The sequence below is a fragment of the Misgurnus anguillicaudatus genome, chromosome 6, assembly GCF_027580225.2.
Source record: "Misgurnus anguillicaudatus chromosome 6, ASM2758022v2, whole genome shotgun sequence".
Taxonomy (NCBI): domain Eukaryota; kingdom Metazoa; phylum Chordata; class Actinopteri; order Cypriniformes; family Cobitidae; genus Misgurnus; species Misgurnus anguillicaudatus.
In genome coordinates, this window is record NC_073342.2 from 23,593,410 (window position 1) to 23,614,799 (window position 21,390).

General features: G+C 37.2%; 1 protein-coding gene and 2 long non-coding RNA genes across 4 annotated transcripts in view; 2 read left to right on the forward strand and 1 right to left on the reverse strand.

Moving 5' to 3' along the window:
* Positions 1–21,390, reverse strand: part of LOC129434345 (uncharacterized) — a 33,282-nt gene that overhangs the window by 10,519 nt on the left and 1,373 nt on the right. Inside the window, exons 2-3 of the long non-coding RNA XR_008640722.2 lie at positions 15,337–15,439; positions 14,556–14,687 (exon numbers count right to left, since the gene is read on the reverse strand). This is a non-coding gene — a long non-coding RNA (uncharacterized lncRNA). The remainder of the gene's footprint in view (positions 1–14,555; positions 14,688–15,336; positions 15,440–21,390) is intronic.
* Positions 1–21,390, forward strand: part of LOC129434360 (uncharacterized) — a 39,660-nt gene that overhangs the window by 3,935 nt on the left and 14,335 nt on the right. The window lies entirely within an intron of this gene.
* On the forward strand, positions 16,399–19,716 carry foxb1a (forkhead box B1a). The gene has a single exon (XM_055193273.2). It carries the CDS (start codon positions 17,773–17,775, stop codon positions 18,709–18,711), a length of 939 nt encoding a protein of 312 aa, XP_055049248.2. The 5' UTR covers positions 16,399–17,772; the 3' UTR covers positions 18,712–19,716.

Here is a 21,390-nt window from a genome sequence, read left to right on the forward strand (position 1 = left end):
TTGATTAGCCATGGATTAATAGTCCCATTCCGGCTTGCACCACTCGCACACTGTTTTCGGCTCAGGTTAGCACGTCTTATTATTAAACAAATGAATTAGTGCCTGGAAATGTGTCATGCATATTACCTTACAGCGGGAGGCGACCAGGGCTGCACTCAAAAAAATGATACTTTAAACGAACACAATTTTATTGTGGACAGTGGTTCCACACAACCCAGTTAATTTATTTTTACATTTAAGGGTTGTTTTCAGTCAATGCCAAATTCTTTATTTGCAGCAACACAATTGAATAATAAATAACTAATGTGAAGTGGTAATGTTCAACAAAATTATCTTAGTTACTTATCCTCAACTTAAGATTGTTACGTTTTCTGAACATGTGTTTAACTTGTTCAAACGAATCAAATATTTTTTGCTTGTCCAACTCAAGAGTAGTTTATTCATACAACTCAATTACATTGTGGACAGTGGTTCCATCCAATTACTTTTAGTTACTTTAACACAACAATGTCTATTTCAAGGACATCACACACAAAAATATACTTTTTGTAATAAACTCTATGTAGCATTCATTTTATTCAAAAAAGAATCTCATACACCAGTTCTTCAAGCCATGTTTATTGCACTTAAACTACAGATACCGTAAAGGATATACCATCAAATGAGATGCACTCATCAACTTGCAAAAGCTTGCAAAGTTTTTAAGGACTTTGGATATTACAATGTAACCTTATAACAACATTAAAATTTTTTACAGTTACTGACAAATGAAATGCATGAAAACTCCATTTCAAAAACATGGCATTTACATATGAAATATTAAAACATTCCTTTCTTAAAACATCTGCAAAAGGCTTGGCCTTCAGCGTCTGACTCTGAACTTTATGAGATAGTTACTTCCCATCTAGCTCCAGAAACATCAACTGCAATACTTCAAAAGTGTACCTGAATTCAGGAAAGGAGCAGTTCAGTGCATATATCAGTCACATCAGCATGGTTGTCGCATACACAATGTTGTTGAGGTCCAAGAACTCTTAATCCCTTCAATAACACTCCAACATGTGCTGGGCTGTCTTCGATGTCTGAACCATACATTTTTACAACAAGGACTCCCAGCACCATCTTCTGGATCGCCTCCTGGGTACTGGGTGCATCTGTATCCTGCAGGTGAGAATGACAATGATACAATTATTTTGTGTTTATTAATAAGTTCAGAAAATCTCTTATTTACCATTTAATGTTATTCAAAACCACATCACTTGATTCTGTAAAACTGAAGTATTTTAAGAACGGTCTCATATTCCATAATGTACAACAGCCAAAAAGTCATAGAGGGCAAGTATTGTTTCCTTACCAACATTATTATACCTTGTTTTCTGCATTAGAAAGAAACTCGTAGGTTTGAAATACCATGAAGATGAGATAAAATAAAAAGTTATCCCAGGTGAAAAAGTACACGTCCATAATGTACTTAAAGTGCTCTATTTTCATGCACTTATTTTGTACATAATATACAAAAAATTATTCTTTTGTACTTCTTAAGATAACCTTAAGAACATCTTGTACATTGTTCACAATGTCAGTCTAAATTAGATTTCAGGGCATATCCGATTTGACAAACTCATTGTCCAACCATTCTGTGCGTCCTGTAGCGTTCTGCCGTTTTCTGGATTATCTACAATGTTTCTATGGCAATGACGTTGCACTGGCACGACAATCTGCCTCAACATCTGACGTGTTTATGTTTTACGTGACGCAACAGCATGACATAACCGAAAAGCTACACAAATGCGATCAGAGCGGTCAGACTGACTTTTAAACCACCGATGGATGTAGCCCGAAACAGATTTGAAAAAACACTCATTTCATGTGGTTTTTGGCCGTTCACACTTTGTAAATGTGACTGGATTCAAATATGCACCAAAATCAGATTTAGACTGACAGTGTGAATAAGGTATAATTGTACTTCCCTGTTCTATTTTGGGGGCTGTTTACACTTGGAATTGGGATGTGTTTTCGTCGATCGGATCACAAGTGGACGAGAGAGACACATTACGTTTACACCTGGTATTTAAATCCGTCTCTTTTGTCCACTTTCAACCGCTTCTGTGCTGAATACTATGAGGGGGTGGTCTGTGAGACGGTGGGCGAGTCTCTCTGCTGTCATTCAAACCCGAGCGGGAGTAATTATGAGTTTATATGGACACAAACTAATATTATGTCGGAGTGCACTGCTTGTTTAGCAAGTAAACATGCTGCACAGTGTTTTGTACATGAGTATGTAAGAGCTTTCTTTGAATTTTCAGCGCAATTGATGAAATAGGATCACGCAACTTTCACACGCTTTCAAAACGAAACTACGGAGATCAGCCGCTTTAGATTTATCAATGAAAGGCTAAAAATAGCGCTGTTCACCGAATGTTCACGCCAGGAGTCAAAAAAGACGTAAAACATGTGTTTAATACCTCAGATTAGATAAATGGGCGGTCGCGTGTGGCTGTATGAACGCATTCAACCACATGTGCGTTCCGCAACTCCAAAGCGATCCGATCGAAAGTGGTTTCGACCACCTCTGGATGTGGTTGAAAGTGGTCGAAAGTGGACGAGCTCAAAACGTTTTGAACACTGTTTACACCTGGCATTAACTTCGTCCACTTGTGATCCGATCGACGAAAACACATGTTAATGCCAAGTGTAAACAACCTCTTAGAGACACCATGAATATGAACTAAAATGTGCTGAAAAATTATTTAAAAAATGTATTTAGGTACCACTCGTAGTAAACTTGAACCCATCTTTGAAAGTTGGGTTCAAGTTTACAAGTTTTAACTAATACATTTTTAAAACAGAGATAGTATATTCAAAGCACATTTTAGTTCATAATCATGTTGTCTCAAAACAGCACAAATAAGTACACTTAGATAATCTTAAGAACATCTTAAAAAGTATTAAAGAATAATTTTTTAGTATATCAAGTATAAATTAGTTTAAAAATAGAGCACTGTAAGTACATTATGGAAGTGTACTACTTTTTCACCTGGGATACCCCAACATTTCAATTCCTTGATAATACAGCAAAGTATATATATGCACATATACTTACCAAATACTCTTTAATTAGACTGGTCAGGTCTTCATTCAGGTAGACAAAGAAAGATCGGAGTCTGATCACTGTTGTCAGTCTAAATATGTAAATATCAAAATTGTATTAATTGTAGCATTCACAATATCAGGTAAACATTTACCTTTATTTTTAGATTATTATGCAAAATACAGCATGTAAGTGGAAAACAACAACAAAGAAGGGACACCTTAAACTGTACCTTTGTTTCTTTTTTACAAGTTCCAGAAACTTTCTAATTCCAATTTCACCAGTGCAAAAATAAGTTTTATTATAAGGTTTTAATGAGTGTAGTTCTTCATACCTGTGTTGTGGAAACCAGCAGGTTTTTAATTCTCGGTCAATTGACGACTCCTCGTTTTGCATAGATCCTTATAAGCTTTGCAGAATATTGATCCATCTTCGCCAAGTATGTAGACACCAATGGGGCTGTTGCGATTCTTTTAAACTCTGCACAAATCTACAAAACACAATAAATTATTGTTACCACAAAGCCAACAAAGTTAAACATAAATGACTCAAAAACTTTTCACTCACCTCTTCCCTTCTGAAAAGAGCAGGCCATCTAGTTTTGAAATCTGCTATTGAAGGCGATTCCTTGACAACCTCATGTCTCCTGATAAAAAAAATGTCCATCAGCATTCATAATGTTTTCTCATTGTTCTTTTTAATTTCAGACAGAAGTATTACACTGACTACTTCCAGTGTTTTGGATGTCTCCGTTTGTGGATGGTAAGGGCAGTAGTTGACCTCAGCGTTGCATGTTTTTTTTATATGGTAAGCAGCACTGGAAATTCCAGCTGGTTTGGGCTTGAGTAAATTTAATTTCACTTAAAAACGAATTGCCCAAGTCAGAATCCATGAACTGCATCCTTAAATGTCCTTGTAGATTACATTGTTTTTCTATTTCCTTTGACAGGTCACTCACTGAAGAAGGAATGGCATACTGAAGGATCACCTTTTGTAACTTTTAGCCAGACTGGAGAAGTCATTGTGGTATGACTGTGGAAAACAAGTAAAAAATGTAGTTAATTATTTTTTTTTAAATCAATTGTAAGTATGGTTAAGAAACATTAACTTATAATTGTCCATTTAACAAAATAAAAGCATATTTTACAACATATCCGTGGACTTGTTTTTTCAAAGTCACCATCAAACAAAGCACCAACCAATATAAGTCAAGCAATGGATAATCATGAGCTAACTAAAATAGGCACTGACAGACTTTAACATACAATGCAGTTTAATTAGTTTTAATAAAACACATCTGGCTTCAGTCATGAACAAAAGCATCACTTGCCTCATCACCATAAAAACTTTTGACCTCTCATAATATTTCAGCAATGGAAACTACACCAGGCTTAAAATCACTCAGTGAAGGCTGGTTGTGTTTTCTGTTTTTGTGTGATATAGAAGTCCCATTGACATTTGATTGGAAATCACAACCTGATAACATACAAAATACCGTTTTACTCTTCTTTAAGGGACTGTTTATGTGAGCAAAGTATTATTTTTCTGATGACAGTGCACTGCATGCCATGCACACAAACTACAAATGAAAGTGGGCCTTTGTCGTCATGCAATATTACATCTGTAGCATAATTCCTACTTAAATGAACAAGTAGAGCATAACATGTCTTGAATATATCAATTAATATGTACAATGATATCCATGATAACCCCCACAACGCACTTGCAGCAGTCTTTAATGTTTTAGATCACAAATTTTACATTTCAACATAACTTACTTTAAGTAAATATTCATTCAGAGTAACAACAGAAAATAAACTTTAAGAACCCCTTGAGAAAATGCTCTAACTAAACACAGGAAAATACGTTTCAAAAGCACTATTTCACCAGTAAAACAAGTTCAATGGCTAAAGTTATCACCGGAATCGCAGTTCAACTCACCACGAACACGTGAAGCAATGCATTCATTTTGAAACGCACAAATCACACAGTTTACAACACTGCTGCTATCATAAAACCCTACAAAGGACCCGAAATTGAACAACACGTTTAATACTGTTTAAACACGAGTACATCACGTTTAATACGGTTTAAACACGTCCCACGACAGATCGCGTGAAGCACTCCATTACATTTGAAACGCACAAATCACACACTTTACCTCATCGCTGCACAAATTACGTAAAATCATCACCATCAAATACAAACACCATCGACTTAAACATAAAATAAAGTTGCCTCAATAATGTTTTAAGATAGATTGAAGAAAAAACGTATTTTGTTTACTTACCCGAAACACCATCACCTGCGCGCCGTCTTCGTGCGTGGAAGTCGTTAAATGACGTCACATCCGGTATTTGAATCGCAAAAGTAAACCAATTACTTTAGTTTAAAGATAGGTAGTTAGGTAAACAAGAGTGAATGACCAATTGATTTAGCATAACACATTACACTTGTATTTTGTCTTAAAAATAAATGTGTATGTGTTAATGTAACTAAATACATTTGTGTATAATGAACAGTGCTACAAAACCCATTTTTTGAGTGTGGTCAACACCCGAGGAGACCAGGAAAGCTTTGCCATGCTCAGTTGACTGTTTGCCGGGCCCTATTAACAGCACCATGATTTACTGTGCGCCCCTTGTTTGTGCTCAACAATGGAGATGCTGTTAATTCAGGCCGGTGTAAATCAGGCCCAATTAAAGTATTTGGATGTCTGTGACAGGCCCTAACTGCTTAAAATGATACTCGGCCATAAACAAAGACGCGGGGTGGGCAGGGACAACGGAGGGTGGTCTAACATGAGTTAGCGGGTAGGAGCGCACCACATCTTAAATATAAAGCCTATTGTGTGTTAAGTGGCTAACCTCATTAACACAATGCTAATGAAAGGAAAAAAATACGCTGCGGTGAGAGCTTTTCCATTTGAATTTTTATAGCCGAGATGTCATTGCGATCATCAAGGTCCCCTACAGATGACCGAACCCCGCGAAATACTTTTTCCATAACTTCAGGGTGAAGAAAATCCACGCAGCGCTAAAATATGTATGCACTCCTCATTATTCCATTACCTGCCCTTAGGTTAGACTCCACATTGTCCTGACATTAAAAAAGGTGTTGTTGTTTATCAGCGCGGTAAACACTAATTTAGGCTGGGGTGTGTGGCATGCGGCTGTGATCTTTAGTGGTATTAGTGGCGTCCTGGGAGACCGAGGCGTCCCCAGACGCATGAGATGAAAGATAGATGCAATGCCCCTTCGCCCGGTCCCAGTTGGCTAAGTGTCTCTCGCTCATTATCAAGGCCGCTATGAATATGTGGGCCGCACCGAGCAGCCCAGCCTCTCCTGATCATATTAAAAGGAGAGCTCATCTGGTGACGCCATGCTGTTTACCAGAGTGCCCTGTAAGATAGTCAGTGATATTCAGGAGGTTGAATGGTTTACAGATGAGGATAGGTCAGAGGTGCATGTTGTTAAACTTAACTTGTAAATTGCATTTTTTGTGTCGGAATATTACGTCATACTTTAAAATTATTTCCTTTACAGGCTACGCCCAACGTTTATAGTTGAGTTTTTTTAGGGGGGTTACTTTAGAATTATATTTACTATTTTATTGATGACAGACAGGTCTGTTTTTCTCTTTTTATCCTATGGGTGTTTACTAAAAATAGTGAAGAAGTAAATTGGACATGCAAGCGAGTTTTGAAATTTGTGTTAGATTTTTGTTAAGAAATATTAAAGGACTCTTTCGTGATACATCTAAGTATATAAAAGGAAGTAAAGGCAGGCCGACGTGACTTTATTATGTTTCATGTGATACAATGTGTCTGAATTGAATATACGTGACTTAAAGGGTCAGGGGGTCAAAGGTCAAGTGCACTCAAGGGACCCTTGGGTCAGTTCTGAATGTTACAGTTCATTTTATTTGACCAAACATATTGATTCATGGTGTGTTTTTCAGATTGTGTGAGTGAGTAATACAGCGGTTTTCCTATACTGTATGTATCTTAAAGGATTAGTCTATTAAAAAAAAAATCCAGATAATTTACTCACCACCATGTCATCCAAAATGTTGATGTCTTTCTTTGTTCAGTCGAGAAGAAATTATGTTTTTTGAGGAAAACATTCAAGGATTTTTCTCATTTTAATGGACTTTAATGGACCCCAACACTTAACAGTTTTAATGCAGTTTAAAATTGCAGTTTCAAAGTACTCTAAACGATCTCAAACGAGGCATAAGGGTCTTATCTAGTGAAAAGATTGTCATTTTGGGCAAGAAAAATAAAAAATATGCACTTTTAAACCACAACTTCTTGTCTTCCTCCGGTCGTGTGACACTAATCCTTTAATAACTGCACTTTGGGTCATTTTAAACCTAGCATTGGGGCAAAAATGGACAAACCCAGTGGATGGTTTAAATTAACCCAGCATGTTGGGTTGACACAACCCAACATAGATTAATTTAAAACCCAGTAGGGTGGGTTTGACCCAACGCTGGGTTGAAAATAACCCAGAAATTCATTATTTGGCTCTTCCTAGGCTTGTATTTCATTGTACACTGTATTTCACAAAATGTACACTGATTAGTTTTGTTTATATTCATTTATTTTAAAATATTTAACAGCACAGATAACTCTGTGAATGCATTTAGTGTTATATTGTGTTATAATGAATGGGATATAAAAATACCAGTATTTAATAGTCTATGGATCTGGTTAGGGCTCTAAATAATATAAAACCACTTTCTGCATGCTTGTGTACCGGTGTTCTTGCAACTCAATTGATGAATAACAATGCTAAAGTCATTGCTTTGAAGCATAGACTGTAAAAAAGATGGACGTAGTGTCCGTTACGTCACCCAGTGGCGTAGCGTCTGGGCATGCAGGATATGTACTTGCAAATGGGCCCGGGCCAATAGGGGGCCCGGCCCTGAGCCCGCCCCAGCTTTTAATTAAAACATTTTTTTTCAATTTAATTTTTATTTGTGGTCCCAATATTTATTTAAAGCTGCCCTTTAAAGTAAAAAAGTAAAGTAAAAATATTTGACTACCTTATTAAAAGTATATGTTGTTAACAGACCTGCGTGCCACAGTTAATAGTGCCAACGGGCAAGGTTGGGGAGGGCTTTGGTTTAAGGGGGCCCGTAAATTTTTTTGCATATGGGCCTGGGACTGACTTGTTATGCTACTGACGTCACCCATAGATTTCTGAAGATTGTTTTTGAAGCTTAAAGTAGGCGGTGTCTGCCTTCGTCATCTTGGTCACTCACAAATATCCGAAAATGGGTAAAGTGGCGGGACGTGGGTGAAGTTGAGGGGGCTGGTTGCTGAATACATGCCCCCCTAGCTCGACTTTAGTGACAGCAGTAGCAGTTCAACCGTCACTTAAGTGGCCACGCCCTTAATTATGCAGAACTTTAAGGCTTATTATAATTTAAACGGATAAGTTACAAAAAAATTCACCCTCCTCAAAGTTGTCATGAAGGGCAAAATTAGCTATAAAGACCCAAAACAATTTTTGTACCAGGCTGTAAACATATTATTTTCTACTGTAAAGTTGGGTATTTTAAAATATGGGTCTATAATTTACTCCCTTTTGGAGTCAACCTCTAGTGGCCAGTCGATGAATTGCCGTTTAAATCACTTCCGTATTGGCTTCATCAGAGAGATCGGAAGGTTGCCCCTCGGTTTGAAGTCGTGGCTTTAATAATTTAATGCAGTTACTGTACACTACTCTTTGATTTATCGTGCTATCTGCTATCAGTTTAGCCAGTTAGTTCATGATTTTATAGTTTGCAAAAAAGTGTAATAAAAAAGTGAATGTTTTTGCAGTTGTCTGCCGTTATTTAATAATTTATTCATTTTGTGAGGTTTACCATCCAATAGAAAACCGGCACACGACGATCCTGTGTCTGTAATAAATTATGTAGAGGTTTGTAATGCACACATTCCTGGTCACGCTCAATAGCACAAGCATGGGCCTCAGGTAGAGCACTCATCACTCCTGCTGTTATTCTCCATATGGACCCAATGAACTGGGGAGAGATGAGACCCTTTACACCAACGTTACCAATCGTCCATACGCTTGTGTGGTGTACACAAAGACACACAGAGAGATAGACTGGAGGCGTTGTTCATTTTAGCAGCAGTAACCAGCTGTGTGTCTGGTTGTGTCTAACAAATGTGCCAGCTGTCTGTCAGATGCAGATGGGAGTGGTGGAGAGTTTTACATAACCCTTAGTTCTCTCTCTCTCTCTCTCTCTCTCTCTCTCAAATAATCTAACACATTCCTGCATACACTGCAATAATGATGCGTTGCATGTGTTTTTGTCTGTGCACAGGCATATGAAATCATAACAACAGTGTTTCAGAGCAGAGGGTGGGCGCTGTGGTATGTGCTGGAGCTCTCCACGGTGCTGAAACACCCACTGTTGTTTTTCTGTATACGAGTATGAAAATATGATTTATAAAAATCATCTGTATGATTTATAAAAATGTAAATATGTACCTTAATTTAAAATTAACAATAATAACAATAATATGATAATTATTGTAAATGATAGAAATTGTTTTATTGAAATAAATAAGTACATAAAATGTCTTGAAGGGAAAGAACAGCATTCAAGTCAAGTGTTGGCATCGGTGTAAAGGATTAGTCAATTTCCTTAAAAAAAAAAATCCAGATAATTTACTCACCACCATGTCATCCAAAATGTTGATGTCTTTCTTTGTTCAGTGAGAAGAAATTATGTTTTTTGAGGAAAACATTCCAGGATTTTTCTCATTTTAATGGACTTTAATGGACCCCAATACTTAACAGTTTTAATGCAGTTTCAAATTGCAGTTTCAACGGACTCTAAACGATCCCAAACGAGGCATAAGGGTCTTATCTAGCGAAACGATTGTCCTTTATTTTGTCAAAAGAAAAAAATGCACTTTTGGACCACAACTTCTCTTCTTCCTCCGGTCCTGTGACACACCAGGGCGACCTCACGTAATACGTCATTAAGAGGTCACGGATGACGTATGCGAAACTAGTGTTTACAAGTCTGCAGAAAGAGGACCATTTCAATGTTGTTGTATGTCGAATGATACTAAGTAATGTCTTTGTGTCAGTTTATTGTTTAAAATGGTCCGCAAATGTGCGTTTCATATATGTAACACATGACCTTTCAACGTCATTATGCAATTACGTGAGGTCACGCTGGCGCATCATACAGCCGAAGGAAGAAGAGAAGTTGTGGTTTAAAAGTGCATCTTTTTTACTTTTTTGCCAGAAATGACAATCGTTTCGCTAGATAAGACCCTTATGCCTCGTTTGAGATTGTTTAGAGTCCTTTGAAACTGCATTAAAATTGTTTAGTGTTGGGGTCCATTAAAATAAGATAAATCCTATAACGTTTTCCTCAAAAAACATAATTTCTTCCCGACTGAACAAAGAAAGACATCAACATTTTGGATGACATGATGGTGAGTATTATCTGGATTTTTTTGTTAAGAATTTAACCCATTGGTTGCGTTTTGAGGCTGGGTTGAAAATAACCCAGCATTTCTTAAGAGTGTATCTACATATAGATGTCTCTGTCTTTCTGTCTTATGTTCATGAATGAAGGTATTTAGCTTTTGATGCAAGCAGCCATATTTGTCTAAAGTCCACTTGCTGGGTTGTAATTTAACCTATGTTGGGTTGTTGCAACCCATTTTCTGTTAATTTATCCCAACCGCTAGGTTTTGACCCAACACTGGGTTGTCAATAACCCAGCAATTTTTGGAGTGTATTTTCACCTTATTATCAATGAAGAAAAAATATGACGGGGACAAATGAGTCTTGACCGGCCTTTTAGTAAAACCCATTTCGATTCCCTGATCGTCTCAAACACGGCTCAATTGAGACATCCTCCACACCTGATGTGCTGTATAATGAATGCCTAATTTATGTCATTAGTCCATTAACTGTAATCCCAACATATGTTCAGCATGCCCTGAAGGCATCGTCCTCCTAGGTACTCCTTTTTGATGTCACTGAGAAGCAGCTAATTAATTTTACATGCATACTAATAGGGGACTCGGTTTAGTGGCCAACCTTTGTGTTTATCTCTGTAACCTTGAACCTGCGAATAACAATGACAGTATTGATAATAATCGCTGTCACATTCAATTGGAAAAAACTTTTTTTTAGATTAACAATCCCAGAAGTCGCAGTTTGTACAGAATCCATAATTTACCCTGTTTTCAACAATTCCCAGCCTCTTCCTCCTTCACACTGTGAAAACATTGTATACTTTAGTATTTACTATAGTATAGTATAGTATAGTATTAAAGGGGTGATAATATCATGAAAAAAGAATAAAAAAAATATCACGAAACTTTGTGAAACTGGGTAGGACATTTCACAAGACTTTTTAAAGTTGTCAAAAAAATCTTGGTGTCCCCAGAGTATGTAAAGTTTTAGCTCAAAATACCATGTAGATAATTTATTATGACATGTTAAAATTGCCACTTTGTAGGTGTGAGCAAAATGTGCAGTTTTGGGGGGTGTCCTTTAAAATTCAAATGAACTCATGAAATTACGTACCTATAGTCACATCATTTTTTTTTCGTGATACTGTCTCGAATTTCAGCGTTTTTTGAAATCCTTACCCAAACCCAACTCTAACACTAACGCCAGGCGACTATGGTTTAAAAGTCAGAAAATATTTTAAAAAATCAGAAAAAAATTTGTATAAACCAATACTTAAAGTGACATCCTAATGCAAACACCAAATCTTAACCCTAAAATGAAACGACAATGGTTTGAAAATTGGAAATAGCAGTTGAGTAACCTGTATGTGACAATGACACATAAACAGACATTTGTGTTATACGATCACCAAAAAAACGCGGAAATTCGTGACAGTGTCACGAAAAAGAATCAAAAAAATTATGTGACTATAGGTACATCATTTCGTAAGACTGGGTAGCAGCGGCAGTGTCGTGGTTGGATGGTGCAGCTTAAGGGGCGGTATATATGATCCCCTTCTGACATCACAAGGGGAGCCAAATTTCAACCTATTTTTGTATGCTTGCAGGGAATGGTTTACCAAACTAAGTTACTGGGATGATCTTTTTCACATTTTCTAGGTTGATAAAATTATAGCAAAAGTCAGATTTTCTTGACATGTCCCCTTTAAATAATTCCTAGATACTGTGTTGTTTTTTAACCTTATTGTAAATTTTAACGTAGGTTAGTATTTACTACAGTTTATCAATTGTTAATACTACTTACTACTATGGTATACATTACGACAATGTAGCAATTTCTATAATATTCTACAGGAAACTATAATAAAAAATAAAATACAACATTATTTTTCATGTGGATCAGATCTCTACTGCTGAATACCAGTAAAAGCTATTTTATTAATTTTTATTAATAACACCTTCACAATTTTAATTGTACACATTTATTCTATTTTATTTTATAATATTAATTAATAATCTAAATTATAAACATTATGACTATCATGCGTTTGCACATCAGACAAAACTTACAACGAATGAAAAGCACAACCTGTCCTTTTTTAATATGTGCAATCTATATTAAATTGTTAGATTTAGGCCACAAAGGTACTTTTTCATGCCTATTTCTGTCTGCAGTATAAATTCGCACTGGTTCCTTTAAGTTATGCGATGCGATTCCGCTAAGAAACCATAAGCCTATAATTAAGACAAAGTCCATCAAGCAAATGAGGGCAGCGTGAGATAATAGCGTTTAACTGGATTGGCGCACTACCCCTCCTCTATAGTTTCCTCACCACTAAAAGGGTTTTGAGCATCATAATGAGAGCCCTCTGTCTGCTAATTAATTGACATTCTGTTGAATATTCATACACGGCATCACAAACACGCTCTTAATTGCGCTATAAAACATCTCAGGGGAGAACAGATCACCGCAGACTTCATTAAAACAATGCTGATCCGACTCAGAAAGGTGTGCTGTCCGATAGGTTACCTGCAACTGTAAAAGCTCAAAATATCCTTAAAAATTAAAGTTCCTATAAAAGGTTTATTGGCAGGTTCTGTAGTTCCATAAATGAGATTTAACATCAACAGAACCTTTCTGTTTTATGAAAGCTTGTATTCATGTAGACTAAATATAAAATGGTGAGTTTGGGAACCTTTGACTGAAATGTTCTTTGGAGAACCAAATATGTTTCTTTTATGAAATTCCACATGGGAAATTACTGTAGGAAATTAATATAAATGTGTTTTAATATTAAATATTATAGTATTTAGTTAATAGTTAATAATAATAATAATAATATATAGTGCAGTAATTAATACAATATACTAAAGTTTACTACAATTTGCTATTGTAAAGAATTAATGATACTACGGTGTTTTTCATGTGAGTGCCATGCATGCAACGAATCAATTTGAGCACGTTTATTAAAAATATATAAAAATAAAACAAATATTAAAAAATATTTCGCACATGTAAAACATTACGTATAATGGTTTGAACATCCATTGATTTTTCATCACTGAACTCCTTCACAACAACTACAGGAAAATGGAAAGAAGTTAAATGTAGGCTAAATGATTTTAAACTTAAAATTGGATTTTTGACCGCATGCGCATACAAATGTTTGTATTATGATGTGAATTACACCGCCAGCAACTGCAATTTGTTTATTCAATAGTTCTTCAGTAAATCTACATTGCCTGCAGACAGAAGAGGCTCATAATGCGATGAAATAGCCTACACATTGAGTTTGCTGAGAGCTCAGCGGGGTTGGGCTCGACAGCAGGTTTGACGTGCACTCAAAAAAGCCGCATGCATGCAGAAAAAAATCCAATACTGCAACTGTTACTATTGCTTATATTGTAGTATGCTGTTATTTAATAATAATTTAATGCAAAACAATAATTATTTGTAATAATTATTTTATACAATACCATCGCTGTTATAAAGATGTATGTGTTCTTATTTTAAATATTTATTTAAATGTATTAATTTGCTGTCTTATGCGTTTTGGTGTATAATCCAAAAGCAGTTTTGCGCCATTGGCTATTACGCATTCGGCAGGCTGAATATTCCCGTGTCCCTATCTTTTTTTCCTGGGTGGCAGCATATCCCAGAGTTGACTCAGTTTGACAATATTGTTTTGCTATCATTCGCTGCCTTACAATGAATGGCATCGATCCTCTTTTAACAACATTTGTTTCCTATTGTATGGCGGAGGGCAGACGTGTGAAAGTGGCTGTTTGATTCTCTGTTTCATCCGCATGACCTCAGCCTTTGTGTCCCATCGCCCTGGGAATGTCACGCCTCGCTACTCTACTTTTAGATGCTTCAGAAAGTGGCTTTGTTTATCTGCCTTTTTCATACGCACACAAAATTGTTCTCGGTCCCCCCAGCTGTAAAAGATACTTAAGACCAGAGCCCCCGGTTCACAAGTGCAATGCAATTTGGCTTAGACCAACCTTTGTTCAGCTTGTACAAATGACCAAACTCACTCGCACATTATACAGTTGATCTAGTGCTGCAGCCATTCAGGAATCTTGGTGCCATTTTCAGTTGGCCATTCGAGCATGCACTATCCATAGCGTATAGAGCTGGGGAAAAAGGAGAAAAAAACGCAACAAATCTTTAGTGAACAAATACGCACGGATCGTCTTCGTCACATTGGTTAACCGTTCAGTTAAAGGACAAAGCTGATTTCCATGACAGCTGCCGGAAACTTTATACGGAAAAAAATGGAAAATGCGCAATGAGTTGGGTGGTCCCTCATCACAGGTTGATACTGTGCCATTGTGCGCATGATTAACTGTGAAAACATTTGCCTGCATGACTGTGTAGGATCGGCTGAGGAGCGCGCAGGCATGCGGGGTCATTTGCATAAAATTGCGAATATATTTTATTTTGTATATATGCAATATGCATACATTTCATTACATAAGTTCAGACTTTATTGTTACATAGTAAATAATAAAGTGTAGCCTGCTGTTCCTGAATTCGGATCTCGTTATTTTACGCCTTGTTTTTGCATTCTTGCTTGAACACTGCAAAGTCACATAGTTGTTTTTCTATTGTTTCTTGTCTGGGTAAACATTTGGGCAGAGAAAAAAAACTATTTATAAGTGGTAGTACTCCCACACACGCACACACTCTCTCTCTCTTTCTCTCTTTCACTAAGGTGTCGGATACTTGTCGCACCACTATAATGGCATAATGGCAGATTTATTGAAGAATACTTGCTCTTACAAAACCTTGGCTTGATCGACGTTGCATCCCAAAGATATCCTCAGAAGAACTCAGGAAAAGGCATGTGAAAAAGCCTGGAAAATCAGAATCCTTTGGCCCTTTTCTGTCAATACACAAACAGAGAATTACAAGTTAAAAGAAGCACTTCATGGCGCAGGGAGAAAAAAAATGCTACTTTAAAAGGACCGTGTTGAAGACGCAGCGTGGAACTGCACGACTTTCTAGCTTGGAAAGAAAGTGTTTGTGAGACAGTGATTGTGTGGCAACCAAGGAAACTATAAGGCTTTGCTTGGTACTTTCCTCCTGTTTTGTAAATATTAGCTGCCTTGTAAAAGTTTTTTTCCCTCGATTTAGATCCAGATTTTCCCTCCAAGAGGCATCAGAATAAACAATGCATATTGCATATAATCACTTGTATGGCTGATTCTCCTCGTGATCCGTCAGAGCGGTCAGGGGTCTCATTGGTGGATTTATGGTGGAAAATTTGCATAAATTATGAGCAAATCCGCGAGCGCGTGTGTGGTCCATCGCATTGCAAACTCAGCAAGCGGAAAGGTGGCCCTTGGTGAGCCTTGAAAAAAAAGCTTGAATGGCCATTGCTCAAAATAGGCTTCCATTTGGTTTTCACATTCATATAATTGACTTATGGATATTTTATACAGTTTTCACAAGACCACTCTGAAGGCTTTATTTGCATATCTGAAGTACTTTTCAGTTTCTTTACATGGACACAAAAGGCCGCCTGGCATCATGAAGTTTCATTTCAAGAAGGTTTATTGTTTGTTTTGTTTAAATGTTTGCGCATTTTCTTATGCACCCTTCAGGTCACGTTACTTGTGTTTGGAAGGAAACGCGCTAAAAAAAAGTTTTAATCAACTCACCGTCTACTTTTAAATTTAAATCAAGCATTTTAAATTTCGCATGAGTCTTGCAATTTAACAGTATCGAATTTTGCACGATACCGACAAGTATTAATATCGTTATTATGCTGCTGGTACACACATGTCGTTTCTTTTTGTATTTATCCCGTCGTCTGCTTCGTGAAGAGGTTTCTCAAGTATTGCTGTTAATATTGTAGGATGTGCTTGCGCATTTAAAACCGCGGTAATGAGTCTCTCTAGATTTGGCTACATTTTAAAATTAGGCGAATATTAATCATTGGCAAAATCTGTTTGCACGTTACTTTAGTGTTGGTGTTAATGTGTATTTGCATAAGTAAGCACCGTGTAATACTAATGAATTACACGTAATTAATGTGTAATTATTTTTTAAGCCGCCTGTGAGTAGACTAAACATTACCATTGTTATTACTATAGTAATTACTTATAGTGACATATGTGTAGTGACATATCATGCATTATAATGTAAAGTGTTACTGATTATTTCTAAAGTAGCCTATTTTGCCTGATTGTGTAATTTAAATCCTAAAACATTAGTACTGACAGATAATTTCCTTGTTGCTAATAAACATATGCTTATGGTATAAATGACACCGTACAGGCATATGGCTCCCTTGGCTCATTAGATAACGAAGCGTTCGGGTGTGGAAATACACAAAAAAATGTGTTGTTACACGCTTTAATTTGCTGTCCACATGTTTACGTTGGGATGCAATTGACATTTTTGCTCTAAAGAGCCGCGACAAAAGCCGGCAAAGTCATATGCGCTGTGTCACAGCAAAACAACAAAAAAGTAACAGTGACAATACAATGCACACTGCAAGCAAGTTCCAGCCAATTTCCATGTCAAACATCCCATTGCTCAGTAGCTCCATTTGTACGTGTGAATTGTAGACCAAGCACCCTGCGAAGCGCACAGAAAGGTTCACACACATACCTTCACACACTGTTACCGGGTGCCATCGCAGTTCAATTCCGGTTGCCGAGCCTTTTCACCCCTTTGCTCTGTCTTCAAATGGAAATGATTTCTATTGGCCCAAGGTGTCCATGTAAATAGGTGTAAATGAAACCAGATTATGCCTTTCTCCCAGCCCCCCTCCTCCCAAGGCGATTGTCATGTGATAGCAAAGAAGTGGCACATTAATGAAGCGCCTCTACAGGGGTCTTTTCTGCCCATGTCGACACATAAAACTATCAGATGGTTTGAGGAAGGACATGGATGCAGCCACTTAGCTCATCTTATCAGGAAAGAGGGAGAGAGAGAGGACGTAGTCCATTCAAGCTGGCCTGGGAAGAAGGAAGTCCTTACTTCTGTCTTCAGATCACAAAAGTGAACTTGTTTTTATCAGACGCGTCTCGGCAGTTCCTTCACATAAACTGTGGATCGCGCATCACGCTGAACTTTCACTGAAACTTGGACGGGCTGCATATACGGTAAAGTCTCCATATCCTGCTTGTATTTTATTTAATGCGCTTTTGAAGAATTGTGGACACGTAAATACATTTCAAGGCTTTGCGCAACACAAATTGTGCAAGGATGCCCAGACCCGGGAGAAACACCTATAGCGATCAGAAACCTCCATATTCTTACATTTCTCTCACCGCCATGGCTATTCAGAGCTGTCCGGAGAAGATGCTACCCCTAAGCGAAATTTACAAGTTTATTATGGACCGCTTTCCTTACTACCGAGAGAACACCCAACGCTGGCAAAACTCCCTGCGCCACAATCTGTCCTTCAACGATTGCTTCATCAAAATCCCCCGCCGCCCGGACCAGCCGGGCAAGGGCAGCTTCTGGGCTCTTCACCCCAGCTGCGGCGACATGTTTGAGAACGGAAGTTTTCTGAGACGCCGCAAACGCTTCAAAGTCATGATATCCGACCACCTGGCACCCAGCAAGCCATCGGACGCTGCCCACTACCTCCAGCAGCAAGCCAAGCTCAGGCTCAGCGCCCTGGCAGCGACGGGCACCCATCTCCCCCAGATGTCCAGCTACAACTTAGGAGTGACCCAGCCGTCCACGTTCAAGCATCCCTTCGCAATCGAGAACATTATCGCCCGAGAGTACAAAGTGCCAGGGGGACTGGCCTTCTCCACCATGCAGTCCATGTCCGCCGGGTATCCTCTGCACAACCAGCTGACCACGGCTTGGCCACATATGTACAGCACAAGTGTGATCGACAGCGCGGCCCCCATCTCCATGGCCAGCGGTGAATACAGTGCATACGGCGTACCCATCAAGTCTCTGTGCCACGGGGGACAGACCTTACCGGCGATCCCTGTCCCGATCAAACCGACCCCGGCGTCGGTGCCCGGCCTGTCCGCTTTGCCTCACCACATCCCTGCTTTCCTATCGAACTCTCCACAATCTCTGAGCCCGACGTCCCCGCAGACAGCGACCAGCCAAAGCAGTCCTGCCACCCCAAGCGACACCCTGACGGGTCCCTCAACACTCCAGTCGGTCGCTGTGCACTGACAATAACAGGTGTCTTTACCTGAGAACTGGGCCTTTTGGTCAACACCTACTCCAAAGCTGAATTTTAATGATGGACCTTGAAAACGTATGCCGAAAAACACTCGCTATACAATCAAGGCAAGAGCTTATCTATGTTGCAGTGATGTTAATTTATGTGTATGTGTTTCCAGTTTTAAATGTTGCTTTTCGTCTGATCACATGGATCAAACACGGATATAATATTGTAAGATTGTCAGTGTTTTCCAAAAGATCTAAGAGGTTTTACATATTCAGATTTTATGGGTTTATTTTATTAGTTGGCTGTTGGAAAATCTCAAGCACTCTGCTTCATGTTTGAATTGCACAAGTGCTAGTCATTTTACAGAACTATTTACGTTTTCTTTAGGTAATAGTTTTAGTTCGATTTGAAGGAGAATCACATTTTCCAAAATGTGCTGAAATAATAATAAACTTGATTTTAACAGTTGACATCATAAGTAAACTTCAGACAATGTTCAGCTTGAAATGCTAATTTTTTTTGTTAGTTGTTAGTAGTTATACTACTAACTTTTTCGACAACTAAACTCATTTCAGTCTGCATACCAAATATACACGCCAACTTGATCTAAAACACCCAGGCACACACACGTACAGTATTTGCTACAATGTCAAACTTGAAAAGGAAAAAAAAAGATTTAAATAGTAGGGTCATCACTTTTATGGCGAAGCAAATATGTAAATAATTGCAAATAAGTGATATTGAATTGTGTAAAATGCACTTTTTAGTTAGATGTTTTACATTATATTTTGCAGGAAATGTTTTGTGAGCATTTAATTTAAAGCCGTGGTGACCATGTGTATTAAATGCCGTACATTTGTACTTTTTGTTCAGATACAAAGCATGCCTTTTCCAGACTTTGTGTTGTTTTGCTGCAAGCATGCGTGCTTTTAAAAGATGTGCAAAACGTCTGCATTAAATTATAAACTTGGTCATCAGAATATTTTTTCATTAAAATTGTGTAAACTTATAAATGTTTTCCTGTATATTCTTTTTAAAGCGCATTTATTTTTTCTCTACACACAATACGTAAAAATATAATATTTGTATTGTTTTAGGTAACTTTTAAAGTATTATTATTATTATTATTATTATCATAAATAAAAGCTCTAATAGACCTTTTTGCTCTTTATCTTCACGAACTTTTGATGTAGTTAAACCATATCATAATCTCACTAACGTTGTAAAATTTCTAATTAGCTTTACTTTATTATATTTATTTATTTCATATTTATATTAAATATTTATTGTAAATTATAAATTATGTTTTTAGAGTATATAAAGTAATATGAATACAGGTACATCACGCAGGTAAGCACTTATCCACCAGTCCAAACAAACACGAGTTCCTCGAGTCAAATCACAACCGAGCCAGAAAATAAATGAATGAAGCGCTTGATTAGAATGCATGAAGTTACTACACCACAGTCACAGCACAGACAACCGGACTCATTCATTAGCGTTTTACACAGGACACCATCACATGTGTTTTTACCATTTTATTTTACACGGTAGTCAAACAATTTGCGGCTTTCGAGAGAGCGATTTTTATTTTTTTTAAATATAACTTTTATGTATTTAATTCTAGCAAATTTTACCATAACTTATTTTAATTTGTTTTTATTATTTCTGAGAACAAACAAAAAACCCCAATCAATATTTTCGTTTTTTACATTTTTAAATTCAAAATATTTTTAGGCGGAATTTAGATAAACTCGTACATAACTGCGAATATAATATCTGTCTTTTTTACTGTAAAAAAAGTGCACTTTGGTAGTTTAATTTTTTTAATATTTAAAATTATTTTTTTGTTGCTGTCTCACTATTATTTAGCTTCTTTTCAACGTTTTAGCCCCTTTTTTACTCTCACATTTAATGGGGGGTCCATTCATAAAGGATGTGTCGCGGTCAGAAACAGGTGCATTGTTTGCGTCCCGGCATAGAGAGCAACAGCCTTCTTCGGGATATTAAGCAAATACATTAGAATTCCGTCACTTTATGCAATTGAGCTGATCAAATAAAGGGTCCCTGGCCACTTCATTCACCCTCATTCACTTGAATAGAAAGTGCAAAGAATTGCAAACTTAGACTGGGCCACCGATGTAGATTTAGTCTTTTTTTCAGAAAGACAAAAAGACCGATTTCTCACAAACACATAGCTGACTGGGGGACTAGGAAACCAGTTCTGAGACCCTTTTGGAATTTAAATCCAGCCCCTCCCCCTGAGAGACTGTTTGCACAACACTGCAAGTTTTTTTCACTCTGCCCCTTTTTGCTTTCCTTTTCTTTTTATTTACTTTATTTTGGGGGGAGTTGACATTGTGTTGTATTGATGTTTACTCTAAGTTATCATACTGATTACGGAGAAGTGTATGTTTTGGGAGTTTCTTTTCAGATAGGGATTTCTTTAGATAAATAAAAAAGATAAAGTAATAGACATAATTTAAATAAGTGAAATAAATTAACCTGTGCACATATATTCAGTACTAAAATTATTAGTAAAATTACTATTATTTGTTATATTAATAATACTAATATTTACTATTTCTAATTATTATTAGTAAATACATTTCTAAATTAAAGTATGCTAAAGTACAAAATATCCTGTTACTAACATCATACAAATGAAAAATTTAAAACAT